Here is an 18376-nt window from a genome sequence, read left to right as displayed (position 1 = left end):
CCACCGCCACTCAGCTCCTCCAGACCCACCATGTGATGAGGTGGGCTCTGTAATGCTCTGAGTTTTTAAGAGAAGGCCAGAATTCAGATCTTCCATGTTGTGAACTAATTGAACTCTGTAAAGTGCCTATAAAGTCAGATAACACCTGTCTTTCCACCAAATTCAACCTGTGGGCCACCCATTTGCAACCTCTGCTTTTGACTCAGAAAAAGCCCAATTGTGTAGTAGAGACTCCCTTTCCAGCACTTTTCTCAGCAGACCCAGATGCACCTCCCTTGTCTCTAGAAATCCTCAGCCCCACTCCCCATCATGCCTACCCAGACGTGGCCAGCACCCACCCACGGGAAGAGTCTGGGGTGGTGTAGATTGCAGTATCTCCTGAGAGTGGCAGAATCCCCTGACTCCCTTCACAAATATCATTGCTTATTGGAAATTCACTTGACATCCCAATTACTCTGGCCCTACTTTTTAAAGCATATCCCTCAGGGATGGCAAAAGAGATGTCTGTCTTAGGCTTTAGGCAAAGTCCCTTTTCCTCTTTACTTTCCACTGGAGAAGGAGAGAGGTTGTTCATTGTTATCCCAGTTGTCGTAATCTGGTGGCTTGGTTATTAGAATGAGAGCCCAGGGGCCTTTGCTGGATTTGGACACAAGGGGGCGTCAGTAAGCTGATCTCAGACTCATGCTCTCCTGGGCATTGTTTCCGTTTTTTATGGTTAGTATTGAGGGCTATGCTTCTCTATTAGGCTTCCAGATATTAAAGTCCTGTAGGAAGGCTCTCCTTCCCAGAGGGTGAGTTTGGGCTGGAACTCTAGCACTCAGAACCGGAAGGATCCTCAAACATACTCTTACCCAGTCCTTTCCCCTGTCTCTGTCAAAGACAGAACTGAGGCCAGAGAACTTCAGTCAAGGTCACTCGGATATCAGTGACAGAGCTAGGCCTGGAAGCCAGGCATCCCTTTTCTAGCTCAGTATTCCCTGTGTGTGCACGTTGAGATGCAGTGAAGAAGAGGAACGCTGACTCACATTCACCTCCCAAGAGGCCTGGATATAATCCTCGCACATCCATGCCAGTTCCCAGAAGGGAGGAAATGTATCACAAGAGGCAGTCCCCTCTAAACTTCTAAATGAAGAGGCTGGTGTGGAGCTGATCAAGCAAGACTGAGATTTGAATCCAGTAAATGCTCCTTGAGCTAGGCCATGTGCCACATGCTTTCACATATACCATCCCATTTCATCCACATAACCACAAACGCATCTACTAATGCGTGTGAAGGCTGGGGAGGCATAATTTTAAAGCAGGATGGAAGAACTCCTGCAGGCAGACGGGAACTTGTTGGAATTCTCCATCTGTTCTCATCTCAGTGCCAAGATAATTATCTTAAATTTAGGCAGAATGGCTTAAATGCTGTTACAGCCTGGTGACTTCCTGTTTCTCCCTTTTGTCATCTAACTTAATGATTCTCAAACTTTATGTACATAAAAAGTCCTTCTCAGGTTTGCCTCCACAAAACTGCGCTCCTGTTCCCACATGTGACTTAGGAGTCTTGAGAGGTAATTTTCCCTTGCCCACTAACTTTGAAGCCTAACCCCTGAATAAGATTCAGGGGCACCATAGGATAGTCCTTTGGGGATCACTGAGTGAGCATGGCAGGAAGGCAGCAAGGGTTCCCCAAAACGGGTCTCGCCACACTGGCATACTGCTCGTTTGCTTTGTGATGAGGGGACCAGACGGCAGCTGAGTGGATGCTGCGGAGACGGCCTGTGTAACCTGTGAAGCATGTGACAGTGTTACAGTTGTAGCTGAAAGGGAGAAATGTGGCATGGCCTTCATAGGACAGCAGGGTTGATTGGTCACTTGTTCCATCACAGCGTCTGAAGACATCAGTTTCACCTGGTGATGGGGCCTCTCAAGTTGGGCCAACAGACTCTTCCCTGGGCCCTGGGCTGTTCAGCACTGTTTTTATATCACTGCCCTGAAATAAAAACCTCAGCACCCCAAGTACTAGGAATGCATTAGATGATGGAACCAGAAGCCAGGAAGGCCTCAACAGATTAGAATCAAGAGACAAACTAAACAGATGATTTAGTAGGAGAACTCCGAAGTTGTGGTTCTGGGGCTGTGCATGTTGAGGTCTGGATGGAGAAGATGTGCTGAATGGCTGTGTCCTAAGAGAGCTGACCACCAGCCAGAAGTCCAGGCCCAGCACCACCCCCACATCTCGGTCTCTGCTCCCTGCCTTGGTCCCTGCCATCCACCTGCTCTGCTGCCAATCGAAAGATCTGACAGAAAGTCAGCCCTGTTACTCTTTGCCTAAAACCTTCTACGGCTCCCATTACCTTCAGGATGTCCCCTAAATTCCTCAGCATGACTTGCAGGCGCTTCATGATTGGGAAGGCAGCGGGAGATGAGGGGTGATGGGTAATTCTTTTCATTTTATAGTGTTCTGTAGGTTTGATTTTTTTCTTTTTTCTTTTTTTTACCATGAGCTAAAGATACTCTTAGCATTGAGAGAGAGAGAAATGCATCTTGTCCCGGTTTCTTTCATCCTTTGTCTGATGGCCAGGAGCTTGTCATGACTCATTTTGTCTAACTTCCCCGTCTCACTGCTCTGTCCCCTTGAGGTCAGTCTCCCCTTGCCAAACAGTGATACCGCCACATCCCCAAATGAATCTTTCCTTTTAATCAGCGCTCATTCAAAAGCAGGTGAGAGCGGCTCCTGTCATGCACCCATGTTTCATAATTTGCACATTTGGTAATGATGCTGGGAGAGCTTCGCACAGAGGAGAGGGAACCCTGAATTGTGTGTGTAAGGCTTTGGGCTTCCTAATGGGCTGTAATTCTGCTCTTGGCAGGACGGCTACGAGCAGCTTAGGCAGCTCTCCCAGCACGCCATGAAGGGGGTCATCCGTGTGAAGTTTGTCAATGACCTTGGGGTGGACGAAGCAGGGATTGATCAAGACGGTGTTTTTAAGGAGTTCTTGGAAGAGATCATCAAGAGAGTGTTTGACCCAGCACTCAATCTGTTCAAGGTATTTAAGGGGAGCGACAGCAGGGCTGACAGCAGCCAGATTCAAGAAGTGAAGAGCTGGGCTTGCTCCTTGCAAGGCACTTGACCTCTGCCTCTCCCCGTCTTTTTGCCTTGCAGACAACCAGTGGGGATGAGAGGCTGTACCCCTCACCCACATCCTACATCCATGAGAATTACCTGCAGCTCTTCGAGTTTGTGGGGAAGATGCTGGGGAAGGCTGTGTATGAGGTAGGAACATTAAGAAACAGAGAAATGTAAAATAAAATGTTAACAGTACCATGGGCTTCTTCATATACACATATGTGATCAGGCTTGGCCATGTAAACTGTCACTAGGATACAAGCGAGGACAGGGGCAGGAACCAAGATTTGTTGTACACCAGTGCTAGGTACTTTGCCTGTGGCATCTCATCTCATCCCATCGACAGCCCTGTGACAGGGCTGCTGCTATCCTGGCTATTTAAGGATGGGAGACCTGAAGCTTTGAGGAGTCACCTATCCAGAGTTTCATTGCTAGTTAAGTGGTAGAGGCGGAATTTGAACCCAGGCCGGCCCAAGTCCTAAGTAAGGCCAGCCCTCTTCTTTCCTGAGGCATGAGGAGTGGTGTGCAGAGCCAGATGGCCACACGGAGGCTGGGTCCCCATTGTAGGAGGGCAGCATTTTGTGGAGTTTGATAGTTTTAAAATCTTGTGCTGTTTGAGTGAGTGCTTCCCAGCCATGGCAACAGGTCAGGACCAGCTGTTCCTAGTCAGCTATATGACCGTGTGCCTTCAAGTTTCTTTAGTTTTTAAGCCGCATTCTCGCATCAGTAAAGTGGAGATAAGAAAAGCCACATTCCTGGGTTGCCGTTAATGTTAAGTGAGGAGTGAGGAGGGCCTCCTATGGTGCCCAGCAGCTGCTCACCCCAGGTGGATCGGAGCAGTCATCCTCACCTTACTAAGAGGAAGTGAGTCTGGGTTTCCACTCTGTAGCCTGATGGGGTCAGGGTGATGTCGTGGCCCACACAGCTCCTGTCCATTGAAACCCCCGTCCATTGAAAGCCAAGGTGGAACCACCTTGAGTGGGAAATCACCGCCTGTTTCTGGGGAGAGTCCTGCTTCCCAGGAGGAAGGAAAGCTGCAGCACCAGCCCAGCCAGTCTGTGTGGCCTTTGCAGCGGGCTCCAGAGCTGCAGGGACCTTGCCTGGGTCTCAGGCTCTGCTGAGCTTCTGGCCCAAGCACAGAGGAAGCGAGCCACCTGGGCAGCACTCCTCGCATACCCCAGGAACCTGGAGAAGCCAGATGCTTTCCAAACAGAAAGAGCCAGCAGCTGGGCCAAGCTGAGAGGGAGGTCTCAGGGCCAAACTCCTTTCACTCTCGAATAATCCATTGTTCTCTCTGTCTGGAAACAGTCTATGTGCACGGGCCTCAGTCCCTGGCCATGATGGAATCAGTGGCCCATCTGAGCCCCTGCCCAAACACCGTCCAGTCTTCCTTGTGCCCTCCAGTGATTTGGATCCTGGGCCCATTCTCTGTGCCTCTGTTTCCTCATCTGCATAATGGAGACAATTTCTCAGTTGATTGCCATTGAAAAAGTTAAAAATCCCATTAGAACCCACCTGAGTACATGGCATATTTTTTCCTTTAAACACGTTGCTGTGATGACACTCAGAAGAGCCTGGGCTACCTGGAAAGCATGGCCTCCTGGCTTTTCTGAATGTCATCCCATTTCCCAGGCCTTGCCTCTGTGTCCTTTCCCTCCCTCACCTCTGACAGTAATTGTGCTGACGAGAGAAGATGGGACCTGCTAGGCCCTGCGGGGGGAGTGGCATGGATTAACTCATTTACCCCTCACGGTCCTCTGACAGGTGTCATCAAGTCCAAGTGACTGTCCCCTCTCAGCCTCTCTAGTCCACATGTCCCTCTCCACCCTCCTGCCGCTACCCTGGCACAGTCTGTCGGCGTTTTCCCCTGGCAGCATGCCACAGCCGTCTGGCTGTGTCTCTGCCTCCTGTCTTCCTCTCGCCAGCCCATTCCCCACATAAAAGTGCATCTCTGTCCCTTCCCTGCTCAGAGCCCTCTGGACAGAATCTAGCCTGCAGCGAGGCTTATGGGCCCTCCCTGACCTGGCCTTGCGTCCTCATTGGACATAGCTTCCATTGCTTTCGTGCCCTCCATCCCTGGAGTACGCCTGGGGCCTCGTACCAGTGCCTGGCTGGCTCCTTTAGGCCTCACTTAGCTGGCTTTTCCTCCCGGAAGCTCCCCAACTCTGCCTTTGGGGGAGAGCTTATCCTCTGTGCTCCTCTGGCATCTGCCCATGCCATGGCTGCCCTGAGAGCTTGGGGGGGCTAGTACTGTGCACGTTCCATCCTCTTAACTGAGAGGCTGGTGCTGCCCCCGACTGACAGGTAAGACAGCTGAGGGCCCCTGGCCTGGCAGCAGCCCAGCTAGGATTTAATCCCTGAGCGCTGTAGCTCCAAACCGTGTGTCCTGACCACTGCACTGTCCCCAGGAGGCACTCAGTTGTATTTGGTAGAGGATGGGGAGATACTGCCCTCCAGATTGGAAACTTAGGAGGGGCCTGGAAAGGCCGATGGCACCCTCAGGCCACGTCTGCACCCTGAGCCATCCTGATTGAAACACTGCATCAGAATCCTGGCTGATGGACAGCTCTGCTTCTCTGCTCTCCCAGGGAATTGTGGTGGACGTGCCATTCGCATCCTTCTTCCTGAGCCAACTGCTTGGGCACCACCACAGCGTCTTCTATAGCTCAGTGGATGAACTGCCTTCTCTGGACTCTGAGTTCTATAAAAACCTCACCTCCATCAAGGTAAGCATGGAATGATGGCTGAGCTAAGCCGACTACTGGTGTGAACTCACAGCTTGCGAAGTCCCAGAAGGAGATGGCCTGTCCTCTCTTATTGCTGTTGCTGTAGCTGCTGCAGGCCCCTCACATCCCCCTGTGGGCAGTCCCACTCGAGGCTGATCCTCACAACCTCATTCCTCAAAGTCACGAATGAACTTCTTTGCGTCAAGCTGTTCAGCAGCCATGGGTGTTCCCAGCACCAAAGCAGCGCCTCAAAGGAGGGTTAAACCTCTAAGCACATAGTGTTCCATGGCCCCAACACTTTCCCGTTCTCTGTTACATTAGCGCTATGACGGGGACATCGCTGACCTGGGCCTGACGCTGTCTTACGACGAGGACGTCATGGGTCAGGTAGGTCCGCCCTTTGGCTGAACTCCCTTTCCACTGCCCCCATGAGTTCCTGAGACCTGCCGTGTTATTTGTGTTTTCCTCAGAAAAAGCCCCAAGCTGAGGCTCTGTCTGGTCCCTTGTCCTCCCCACCCCTCGCCCATCCTCCTCCAGTCTTGCCAGGAGGGAGAGCCCCCTCCTTTCCTTCCCAGTTGACCTGGCCTTTGAAGCTTCCTGCAGAGACCCTGCTTTCTTATATCGCATTTTAGGGTAATTCCCCATTTGTAACATGGCTTTTCGTTACCATGGTGAGGATTAGCCGTTACAAATGGAGGATTATGTCTTAGAGAAGGGGAAGATGCCACCCGAGAAGCGCCTCAAGCAGAAGCCTGTCCTTGTTCATGCTCGGCATGCAGAGCAGAGCAGGGAGCAGAGACCCTGGTCTCAGGGCCGCAGCACGTCTCCTCCCACGGTTCCTTCTGGCTTTTCTCTGTAGTGGCCTCCGCCCCCTCTGATTGTGTCCTGGTGGAGGTCCCTGCATGAGGCTCTGGGAGTGCAGGTCCAAGGGCTGCTTGGGAGAAACTGCACCATGAGCTTCTTAATGCAGAGCCGACTTCTTAGACTCACGCTTGGGCACCTCAGAGAGAACCCCCAGTCTCCCTGAGCCACACTTTCCATATCCATTTGCCAGATGCGAGTCCTGGATGGGCCCAGTCTGTAAGCACCGCTGGGAGCCCTGCGTGGCCTGTCCTCCTGAAAGGCCCTGGGCAGGCTGGCATGTGAAGGCTTTGAGCAGCCTGTGAGGAGGAAACCAAAGTAGAGCTGAGTTAATCTCAAGCTTCCCTGACTCCTCGGACACAGAACTCTTCTTTGAAGGAAGGAAAGAATGCTGTCTCGCAGGATCGTTCTCTACAGAATAGCTCACGGGCAGGGTGTTCCTGGAATCGGGGAAACCTCAGGCTAGCTGATTCTTAAGGGCCCTTTCAGCTTTAAAACCCACTGGTGCCACCTGAGATGCTGACAGCAGCGGGAGTGGGATCACTGTGTTCCTTTCTAGATCTGTAGAGTTATAGAATCTTCACAGAATTTCTATTAAAATTGGCTTCAAATGATAGGTCCTTTGATTTTTAGGTGATCCACAGAAGTGTTCTCGAAGTTGAAAGAAGCAGTTGATTTTACAGAGTTTAAAATAAATCTATAATCAGATGTTGAGGCTTCCTCTTGACATAATTTTTCTCCCGACTATAAAGATAATGAAACTTCTAACAAAAAAAAATTAGCTCTAATATGAGCAAAAGATGAAAATGCAAGTTGCCTGTAATGCCAGTGCCCACAGGGTGCCCATGATAGTGTGTTACCTGTGTCCTTTGAGACTCTTTCCAGAGTCTTTCCCTTTCCAGAAATGATGCCATTCTGTGCATGTTGTTACATCAGTGGCCTTTTTTCACCTTTTTAGTAAACGCACATTTTCATCATATTGTTTAGTACCTGCACAGTATACCAGGGTATGGATGTACCAGTGTTTATTTAACCATCCTACTCTGCTCCGAAATGCCAACACATTCCCCTCCATGACATCCCGAAGTCGTAATACAAATGTTTGAACAAGGATTGGGTGAGAAAAAAACCTTTCATATCGATCATGCAGGGTCTACTTGTTGATATTTCAGCCTTGACTTTATTGAGAAAGTATGGTTCCCAAGCATGTGCCGTCTTAATTCCATCATTATCATGGATGTTTCTGCCGGGCCCTCTCATCTCCGGGAAGCTTTATTTCCCCATTAGAGTCCTCCCTAGTAATTATTCCCATCTTCTCCCCCAGCTTGTTTGCCATGAACTGATTCCTGGAGGGAAGACCATTCCTGTTACAAATGAAAATAAGTGAGTATAGCAATTAGGTTTTTAAGGTCACCACTTGAAAAGACTTCATTCTGGCTCTCTGGGCTTATGTTGAGAATTTATTAAGATGGATTGAAGTAGAAAGAGGCCATAAATATCATAATGGAATTTACTGGTTACAGTTCATAGGCCAGAATTGTATTAAATTCAATTTGCGGCCGGGCGCAGTGGCTCATGCCTATAATCCCAGCACTTTGGTAGGCCGAGGCGGGCGGATCACGAGGTCAGGAGTTCGAGACCAGCCTGATCAATATGGTGAAACCCCATCTCTACTGAAAATACAAAAATTAGCTGGGCGTGGTGGTGCGTGCCTGTAATCCCAGCTACTCGGGAGGCTGAGGCAGGAGAATCGCTTGAACCCGGGAGGTGGAGGTTGCAGTGAGCCAAGATCGCACCAGCGCACTCCAGCCTGGGCGACAGAGTGAGACTCCATCTCAAAAAAAAAAAAAAATTGATTCGCAAAATAAGAATTGACCATTTATTTTTTGCAGTAGCACTTCTAAGGTCAGAGGCACCCAGGCCACAGTGTTCTTAGGAGTTTAATAACGGCTCTAGATGCAGACAGATGGATTCTGAGCCATTCAGCACACTGTCCTGAACCCAGAGGGCACAGAGGTGGAAAGACACCTTGGCGGGGAGGGGCAGATCATTTTGTATGATAGCACATGGCAGTTGTACAAAACAGTGTTCTTGAGGAGACACTGTGATGAATTCAGATGCCACAGACGGAGGTCCTTAGACGTGGGAATTGGAGAGACTCTGAGGCCCAGCAACTATTGTCACAGATAAAGGGCTCTGCAGAATCTATCAAAAATGTCAGCCTTTTTGGTCCCTAGAAGCAAAACCTCTCAGTGCATGGTCTCCACTCGGCCCTATTGTCACCTAATTAAAACAGTGGAGCCTGGCATGAGAAGCAGACATTGGCCCCTTTGTCAGTTTATCAGTCTCCCACCGCCAGGCTCAGTTGAGCATTTGAACTGTTAATTGGAGCATCAGTCTCTTTAGTGACAAGTGAGGGCTCAGTCCCACCTGGTGAGTCATTTGAATCAGATGCACGTCACAGTCCAGTGTTCCCAAGCATCATGTTCCTCTCGGATCAGGTGGTTCGGTCAGTCTGCAAGCTTGGGACTTTTTTATTTAGACTGTCAGAAACGTCAGGAGAACAGACCCTGTTTTCATAATGATTGAAATACACCAGCCTTGCTCCTTGGCCACAGGGCATTAGTTGGAAAACTTAGAAGGAAAAAAGTGCAGATTGGGAGGGACTGCCTGGGAGAGTAGAGAGGGCCCAGCCAGGGCCAGAGAGAGAGCATGGTGAGTCCTGCCCCTGCCTGCCATGTAACCTGTAGCCATTCCTTTAGGGGGGTGCTTGTAGGGCAATGTGTATAAAATACCTTCCTGGGTGTCAGGCTCAGAGGAGGGCTTAAATGACAGCAGTGATGTTTACCATCCTTAGATGGGTGACATGTCACATGGATCCTGCCACCCCCTGAGAGGACACACATTGCCAGGTGTTGCAGCTTGGGGGTGACGGTAGGTAGTCACTCACTATCCCCACAGACACTGGCTGCTAAGTAGAGCACCCAGAGGAGGTAGGTGGGGGCAGGCTGTGCTGGAGGGAGAGTCCTGTCCTGCTGGGAAACCTCCTATGTGGAAACTTGTTTCACAGATTCTTAGCATTTATAGCATAAAGCCTCAGGTCAGGGTAAGGACACTCAGTTCTGCATACTAACTCAAAAGGCCTGGCAGTGCCAGTTTCTCCCTCTTTAGGGGTGATACTTGATCTTGCACTTTATGAGTGTTGGATGTTTCCCATCCTCTCTTCTCTCGTATCTCCCTCTTTCCTTCCCTCCCTCTCACCTCCTCCCTTCCTCTCCCCCTTTCTCAGTAAAGTGGAGCAGTACTCGTCACCTGCTTCAAAGTATACCTGGAAGGAGGAGCAATGATAGGAAAATCATATTTGTATGTATTAATGTACAGGTTTGCTGCTGGAAAATTTTTTTAAATAGGGATATTTTCGAGATCACTAAAGCTTTAGCATTGTAAAACATTTATTTGGACTCTACTAAGTTGGAATTAGTGAGAGTCGTACCTGGGCCGGGCTCAAGTTCTTTGCTAAGAAATCAGTGATGCAAGGCTGGGTGCATTGGCTCACACCTGTAATCCCAGCACTTTGGGAGGCCAAGGCAGGTGGATCACCTGAGATCAGGAGTTCAAGACCAGCCTAGCCAACATGGTGAAACCCCATCCCTACTAAAAATACAAAAATTAGCTGGGCATGGTGGCAGGCACTGTAATGTCAGCTCAGGAGACTGAGGCAGGAAAATCACTTGAACCCGGGAGGCAGAGGTTGCAGTGAGCGGAATCGCGCCATTGCACTCCAGCCTGGGCGACAAGAATGAAATTCCATCTCAAAAAAAAAATAAAAGAGAAGAAAAAGAAAAGGCCAGGCGTGGTGGCTCACGTCTGTAATCCCAGCACTTTGGGAGGCCAAGGTGGGCAGATCACCTGAGGTCAGGAGTTTGAGACCAGACTGGTCCAACATGATGAACCCCATCTCTACTAGAAATACAAAAAAATTAACTGAGTGTGGTGGTGCATGCCTATAGTCCCAGCTACTTGGGAGGCTGAGGCAGGAGAATCGCTTGAACCCAGGAGGCAGAGGTTGCAGTGAGCCGAGATCGCACCACTGCACTCCAGCCTGGGTGACGGAGTGAGACTCTGTCTCAAAAAATAAATAAATAAAAAGAAAAAAGAAATTAGCGATGCTAGCAAGCCTGTTGGAATGTATGTAACCTGTTGAGAGGATTATATGCTTTATGCAGTTGTAGTTGAGGGCACTGTGTTCATCAAAGCAGACCCAGAGACCCTCTGCTTGGAAACATTGTAAGTTGCTCTGACTTCCCAGTTGAGTCCACTCCTAGCCCAGCTGCGCGTTTAAAGCATCTGCAGGTCCGCCTTGCCATAGCATTAGACTGTTGATCCAGAACAGCAAGGTTTTGATTAAAGTTTTGACATGAAACAATTTTTTTCTATTTTAAAACTTACTGGAGGACTGAATGGTATCTTAATTGATTTATATCCAGAAGAATGAGATTAAATGAAAGTCCAAAAAGCACCCTTTGTACTAAGAAGGGCCCTCTTCCTGCCTGAGGAATGTCTCCTTGTGATTCCTGACATAGTGGGGGCTTACCCTGAGGTGTGACCTGTGGGTTTTGGGGAGGAGTGAATGATGCAGTGCCCTCGAAGGCTTGATGTGTTCACAGTGGCGTATGGTGTGCAGTTCGTGAGTGCTGTCATGATTGTCGCCATTGTCATTGTTCTGATGAAACACTCTGGTACTATTTGTGTTTTTTTCAGAAATGACTAGACTCATCTTTCAGCCCATTGGTGACAGCCTTCCCCGTCCTGTTAATTGTCATTGTTTTCTCTTCCTTGTTGGCAACAGAATTAGCTACATCCATCTGATGGCACATTTTCGAATGCACACTCAAATAAAAAACCAGACAGCTGCCCTCATTAGCGGATTCCGTTCCATTATCAAACCCGAGTGGATCCGAATGTTCTCAACTCCTGAACTGCAGCGTCTCATCTCCGGCGACAATGCTGAGATTGATCTGGAAGATTTAAAGTAAGAGGCGGGTGGGGGGAAGGGTGAAATTCCTAGGCCTCCCAGAAAGCCAGCTGCTCCCTCGCTGGGTTCCTTTTGGAGAGTTGTTTTAGGAGCCTGTCTCCAGATCTCCTTCTCCTCCCTGGACTGGCTGGACTGCTTTGGATTAAAAGCTTGACCACTTATCTGCCTAGAGATAAGAAGTGGAAGCCAGCCTGAGGACTGGGGGTTCTCTGAAGCTCTAGAAGATGGGGTCAGAGGATCTGGGGTTGGCCTCTGCTTGGGAACAGCAGGGCCAGCTCTCAAATTCCCCCACCCTTTTAGCTTCCCAGGGAGATGGAGTTACTGAGGCATGAACTTCTGGCTTTAAGAGAAATTAGTAGTGTTCCCCAGGCCTGCCAGAGTGGACTGTGCCAGCTGTCTGCATGACCTGCCTGCCTGTTCATAAGTGCCCACCCTAGCACGTTGCTGAGCCCAGGTCTGTATTGCTTTCAGGAAGCACACAGTCTACTACGGTGGTTTCCACGGAAGTCACAGAGTCATCATCTGGCTCTGGGATATTCTGGCCTCCGACTTCACGCCGGATGAGAGAGCTATGTTTCTGAAGGTATTTTATTTATTACCTATGCATGCATGCATGTATTCTCATAAACCTGGAAGGCCAGTTGATGTAATAATTTACGCTGAAGAAAATGAAATTATCAGGAGGACCTCAGATAGTCAGCACATCCTCTCCCACAGGCAGGCCTCCCGGTAGGCCAAGCAGTAACCAGAGAGGGGCTCGAGGGGCACAGCCGAGCCTGCTATGTGTCCCTGGCTGCAAGGACAGGCCCCCTGCATACCTGTTGTGCTCGGCACTCCGTCCACCCCTTCGCCTATGCTGGCCTTGATAACATCTTTTTTCTTTATTTCCTTTCATTATAGAAGTAAGTGACCCTCTGCTTGGAACCTTACCTTAGGAAAATACAGATAAGCAAAATTTTAAACAATTGCTGTTCCTCCAGTATGGAATTGTCAACTCTCTACACTCCTACTCACCAGGGACTATCTCTCTATACCCATTTTCTCAATAGCGTAAGACACACATACACACCCACAGTGTCCCAATAAAACACACACAATTGCTTAGGCTGATATCAAGATGTATTTTTGCAAATAAAGTGGCTCACGTTAACTGGTTCCCCTGTTATGGTGTCTGTAAAAGTTGTAAATGTTCAAAATATTCCCCTAATGCCATTGCATTGTTTTTTGTTACTGACATCAGCAGTGTGTAAGTATTTTCTAGGACGCTGGATGGCACACACACTTCTCTGTGTATGTGTTATATATGTGTATATTTCTCTAAAAATGTCATTTCCCACCAGCCTTCCTACTTGACAGAGTATCAATGAACATTTTGCCATGTTCTGGGGGTAAATTTAGTGCCTTGAAATGTTTTCTTTTGGAGGTTTGGGCTTGAACAATCTCACGTGGCCTCATCTGTTGAGGCAACCTGGACAGTGTCACTGGCAATTAAAATGACAGCTGGTTTCCTCTCTCCTGGGTAGTCATTCTGAGGAGAGTTTATTCCTGTTGAAGAGGCCCTCACTCAGTCCAGCAGATAACACAAATGCCCCACATCCCCACAGGTCTCCGGGGATTTAGGATGGGCAGGCAGACAGAATCATCCTCCCAGTTGATTCTGGGAGAATCAGTTCAGTTTTCCCAGAAGTGCCTCATGGGCAAAGCAGTTTCTGCCAAGCTATAAAACGGCTCACGCTGGCCCCTCCTACAGAGAGGAATACCAGTGTCTCATCATTGTGCAGGTGCCGCCCCACAAAACAGGTGTGTTTGTGTCTTTGGATAACCTGTCACCAAACCTACAGTTCCCTACCATGTGCCTGCCCTTTTGTGCAGCTGCAGACAGGCCCTAGAGCCAAGCAGAAGAAATGTAACCCTTGCCCAGGAATGGATGTGAACACGACCACGCTTCTCTTAAATGTAAAGCAAGCAGAGCATCCAGGGGTTTCCTGTGTCCTCCGCCCCGCCCCGCTCCCAGGAGCGGGAAAGCTTCCCTCCCTCCTTTCACCCACCTGAATTTGCAGCGGGCAGACCTGAGCCAGCCTAAATTGAGATGTACAGATACTTCTGTGTCTGTCCCCTTATTCTTAAAACAGGACTAACCACAGCCCCGACATACAGCATCCGTAGAGTGATTGGATGAGGTTGCATTCAGGGAACGCTCGTCACAGTGTGGAAACACAAAAATGCTTCCTGCATTGATGCTGCTATGGTTTTTATAAATAAAACATATTAGAATAGGAATAGATCTTGTTAATACTCTTTTGAAAACTTTTTTTGATGCCTGACACACATAAACTGTCTTTGGATGGTCTCAGGAATCTCACAAACATTTATAACAGACCCAAACCCTCAACTTGCCCCTGAGTTTTGGAGGACAGCTTGATGATGTAAGTGACAAGCCCCTGTATCCCCTAGAGAAGGGAGAACATTCTTGGCTACTGTTGAGTTAAAGTGAATGGTTTCTTGGGACACTCCTGTGCAAGTTTATCACTTAGATTTCCGGGCTGGTCAGATGCCTCTCTCCAGGCACGAGCTAGCACATTTGCGGGAATAATGCATTATTCTCTGCTTGGAGAACGCCGGGAGTTCCGGGGGGTAGCAGGGAAGTGTGGCTGGCTGCCCACAGGCCCCACTTGGGCTGCCAGCACCTCGGCCTGCTCTGCAGCCTCACTGGCTCTGGGGCCTCATTTTTGTCAGTGTGCTGAGAGGTTATTAGTCTCTTGCAGAGGGTCCCCCTGGGCCCCAGCACATAGACCACTCTAAATCAGCAAGCCCAGGGCTCAGGTAACTGCACCTGTGCAATCCCCTCTGCATGAGTAAGGGGCCGGCAGGATGCCAAGTGCAAGGCCAGTGAGTGCGGGTCTCCCGGGCTCCCTCTTCGCGCCACGTGCAGTGGGTGCCACCAGTCTCCGCCTCGCCCTCACCGTCTCCCATGTTCTCGTCACATAGTCTCTCTGTGGGAAGGTGTCAGCCACTGCTCTGTTCCTCTAACAATCCTACAGGAGACCTGCCTCCTGGGGACGCCTCGCCAGTGCCCTGGCTGGGCATTTGTGCTGTTCCTACTATGCAGTCACACGTGCTCTCACAAGTGGCCAGTCGCACCTGTTGGGTATGGGTTTCATGTGTCTTAGCCCCCGAGAGCAGCACCCTTGAGAGAGATATACGGCGTGTGCCAGTTTTTGGGCCAGATCCACCCCGCCACCCCATACGGCTGGCTAGACAGCAGTTACAACACAGTAACAGACAGAGCAAACACGTGCTACACAGCTGCAAGGGCCCGTCCTGGAAGAGCAGGAGCCTGCCCCGTCCCCGCTGACCCTGCTTTGTGTTGCAGTTCGTGACCAGCTGCTCCAGACCCCCGCTCCTGGGATTCGCCTACCTCAAGCCTCCCTTCTCCATCCGCTGCGTGGAGGTGTCGGACGATCAGGTACCCCCACGGGGTGGGTGGGGAAGAGCCGGCCTTGGGCAGTGTTCCTTGACTTCCCTCTTGGTGGTTGTCTGCTGTGCCCACTGTGTAGGGCCCTTACCTAGTCCACATCTCAGCAAGGCAGGCAGCCGGACCCCTCAGAGCCAAGTGAGGAGGGCCCCACAGTTCTCACGGCAGGAGAACCAGCCAGCCCCAGAGAGACTGCCCACGGACTCAGCCCTCTCTCGGCAGCCCCTTTCTCTTTCCTTCCCCAGGGAAGGGTACCTGGAATGAGGATGGGTACGTGCTGTTTTTAGTGGCGTCTGGCCTCACCGGGGCTCCAGATCTGAGGCAGCATGGGAGAAGGTGAGAGAGTGGGCTCAGGAGGCGGACAGGCGCAGACTCGAATGCTACTCCCACCCCAGCAGGCTGTGCACGTCCAGGCTCGCTGCTTCATTTCCTCATTGGCCAAAGGAGAAGGAATGCCTTCAGGGTTACCGAGCTCTGTGTGTCCCAAGCATGGCCCACTGTGGGTGCTCAAATGAGAGTCCTACTCCCCATAAAAACCCAGTGGCCGTCTCTGGGTGTAGCTGCCTCTCTTGATGCAGTTTGAGCCCCTGAGGCCGCCTTGTACAGGGAGCTACACAGTCCTCGGCCTCCATGCTTAAGGGAAAATTGGCCCAAGTCATGGTCTGCCACCGGCCACAGCACCGGTGAGGAGGGAGGAGTGCACTCAGAAATGTTTGGGCACCTAACAGAGTTTTTACAGCATTCTACTTTTTGACAGTTGGTTAACCAATAATTCGCTGTGAACCGGAAGGCCCCATTTCCAAAAGCTTACTTAGTGCAGGAATTCTCTGTGCAGGCCCTAAGGAGAAGGGGTTCCTTCTCTGGAAGCCAGTCGTCTTGTGTCTGGGGCTTGATCTCGGGTAGTGGTGCCAGGGCAGCGCCCTGCACTCTGCCCAGCATCCAGGCGCTGGCCAGAACCCCTCCCGGGGCTCCCTGGCCTTGGCATCTGCCTGGGCTCCCAAACTGGGCCCTTCCCAATCCAAGGCCATGATGTGTGCCTTCAGGACACCGGGGACACTCTGGGCAGCGTCCTTCGGGGCTTCTTCACCATCCGCAAGCGGGAGCCAGGCGGCCGCCTGCCCACCTCCTCCACCTGCTTCAACCTGCTCAAGCTGCCCAACTACAGCAAGAAGAGCGTCCTCCGCGAGAAGCTGCGCTACGCCATCAGCATGAACACGGGCTTCGAACTCTCCTAGCTCCTGTCCCGGCCCTGCCTCCAGGGTTCCTGGGCTGCCAGGGACCTTCAGCTCCCAGAGGCAGTGTGGTCCCTGGGAATGTGACCAACATTCCAGGTGACGTTGGCCCCTAGACCCTCTCTATAGCCATGAGACTCCTTGTGGCCTCAAGAACTTTAGACGCCCACGACAGCACTACACAGCATCTCCAGATGATGCCCAAGGCACAGGGCTGCAGAAAATAAACCTCCAGATTCCATCAACACAGGTCCATTCTTCCTGGTGATGGCAGAGGGGCTTCTTTTAGCTAGTTTGATCTTTTGGGAGTCTGTCTTTCCTTAGCCCTCTGAGTGAGCTGTGTATGAACAAGTCCCAGGAATTCCAAGAGTCTAGAGTGGCTTTTGCAGCATGGGTCTGAGTGTACAAAGCCTACTGTGCGTGAGATCCTCTCCTTCCGTTTCTGAAATCTCTTACTCAGGTAAGGCCTCGCCAAGCCTCTATGTACCCCACAAAGTTTCTGCCTCCATGCTGTCCACCGCGCCTCTTCCCAGACAGCCAGGCCCATCTGCTGCCCAGGGAAGCGCAGGCGCCTGCTAGGGACGCTATGGAGCACCATAAGTCCAAGGCGCTGCTCCTGCCTTGAAGCCACGCGCTCCACTCCGCAGCCCTTCTGCTTCCTGCGTCCTCAGCGGGCTGAGCTGCCAGGGAGCCTTCCCGGACCTGTTCCCGTCCTATGCATTCACACTGGCATCCTGGTTTGGGAGAAGAAAAACACTGGCCCTTAGCAGCAGCCCCGTTTCCAGAATGTGCTGGCTGTTACCCAAAGCCTGCTTGTCCCACGGAGGACAGCTGCCTTTGACCCTGCTTGTTTGCCTCACTGGTTATCTAATGAGGAACAAACACTAACCTAAGGTACACATCCCGTCTGGGCAGTGACTTCACTCCAGAGACTGCAAAATCCCAGGAAACTTGGGTCTTGCTGCCCATCCTTCCTCAGCACAGGGAACCCAGAAGCCCGTTGCACTGACAGAGGCTCACACCCTCTGGGTTTTGTTTGTTTTTTTTTTTTTTAAACTTCATTTCTCTTCCAACCCATTATGTTCCTCTGCCGTCATTCTTTACCTTTGTTGTAAGAACTTTAGCTCCAGGGAACTGAGGCAGAGGCCCTGTTTGTGGTCTGTGTTGACAGCCACCCACCCTCTCCCACCTCATGCTCCTGCACCTGCACCACCAAGATTGATGCCAGATTCAAAGCCAGGAAGGCCCAGTCCCTCCTCTGCTCTCCTCAAAGACGCAAAACATTTTCCAACAAGAGCTGTCATGGTGGCAGCAAAGCAGGGGCCACCCATCTCCACAGTCCTTCAGAGAGTTTCAGCTGCATCCTGGTGTCCCACCCAGGTCGAGCCCCCGGGCTTCTGGAAAACAGTGTGTGCTCTACTTTGATGGAAACGTGGCAAGGAATTTAAAGACAGGAGTGTATGAATATTATTGAAGGTGTGTTCGTAACCTCTGATTCTGTGGACTTGCCACTTCTCCAAACGCTCGATTCCTTTGAAGATTTCTTCTGAACGTGTGTGCGCATGCTGGGCGGGTTTGTGCATGCATGTGGGGACCCCAGACTGTCAGCCTGCACAGGGAAGATGGATCCCATCCTGATTTTTATAACCTGAAGGTTGAAGCCAGTGAGGAACTGGGAGAGAGTGATTTATAAGCACCAATATCAACTTCATGTGGATTTTTGACAAGGAGAGGTAGTTTGTAATTTCATTTAAATTCTTTTCAGCAGCTGGAAATATTGCACTATCTGAAACACTGAATCTCCTTTTGTAACTGGTGTTCACTGACACCTTGATGGCTCTTGATGGCTCTAAAAAGTTGTAGGATTTTTTGTTTTTGTAGCTAACTTATGGATTGAGATGTGATCAAAGGCTTTATTAAATTTGTACTTCAGCA

General features: G+C 50.5%; 1 protein-coding gene across 5 annotated transcripts in view; it reads left to right on the top strand.

The window, feature by feature from the left end:
- Window positions 1-18376, top strand: part of UBE3B (ubiquitin protein ligase E3B) — a 60651-nt gene extending 42275 nt beyond the window's left edge. For 4 of the 5 annotated variants that reach the window (XM_032168748.2, XM_032168747.2, XM_058425301.1 and 1 more), the window contains 9 exons: window positions 2856-3032; window positions 3149-3259; window positions 5701-5838; window positions 6160-6225; window positions 8024-8082; window positions 11549-11731; window positions 12206-12317; window positions 15108-15200; window positions 16253-18376. In XM_032168748.2, the coding sequence (XP_032024639.1) occupies window positions 2856-3032; window positions 3149-3259; window positions 5701-5838; window positions 6160-6225; window positions 8024-8082; window positions 11549-11731; window positions 12206-12317; window positions 15108-15200; window positions 16253-16444 (1131 nt within the window). In that variant the 3' untranslated portion in view covers window positions 16445-18376. Of the gene's footprint in view, window positions 1-2855; window positions 3033-3148; window positions 3260-5700; window positions 5839-6159; window positions 6226-8023; window positions 8083-11548; window positions 11732-12205; window positions 12318-15107; window positions 15201-15454; window positions 16200-16252 lie in introns of those variants that run through there. The other variant, XM_058425302.1, reaches the window with a different exon arrangement.

The sequence above is a fragment of the Hylobates moloch genome, unplaced genomic scaffold (assembly GCF_009828535.3).
Source record: "Hylobates moloch isolate HMO894 unplaced genomic scaffold, HMol_V3 SCAFFOLD_12, whole genome shotgun sequence".
In the NCBI taxonomy this organism is placed as follows: domain Eukaryota; kingdom Metazoa; phylum Chordata; class Mammalia; order Primates; family Hylobatidae; genus Hylobates; species Hylobates moloch.
This window is presented reverse-complemented; position numbering and strand designations above follow the sequence as displayed.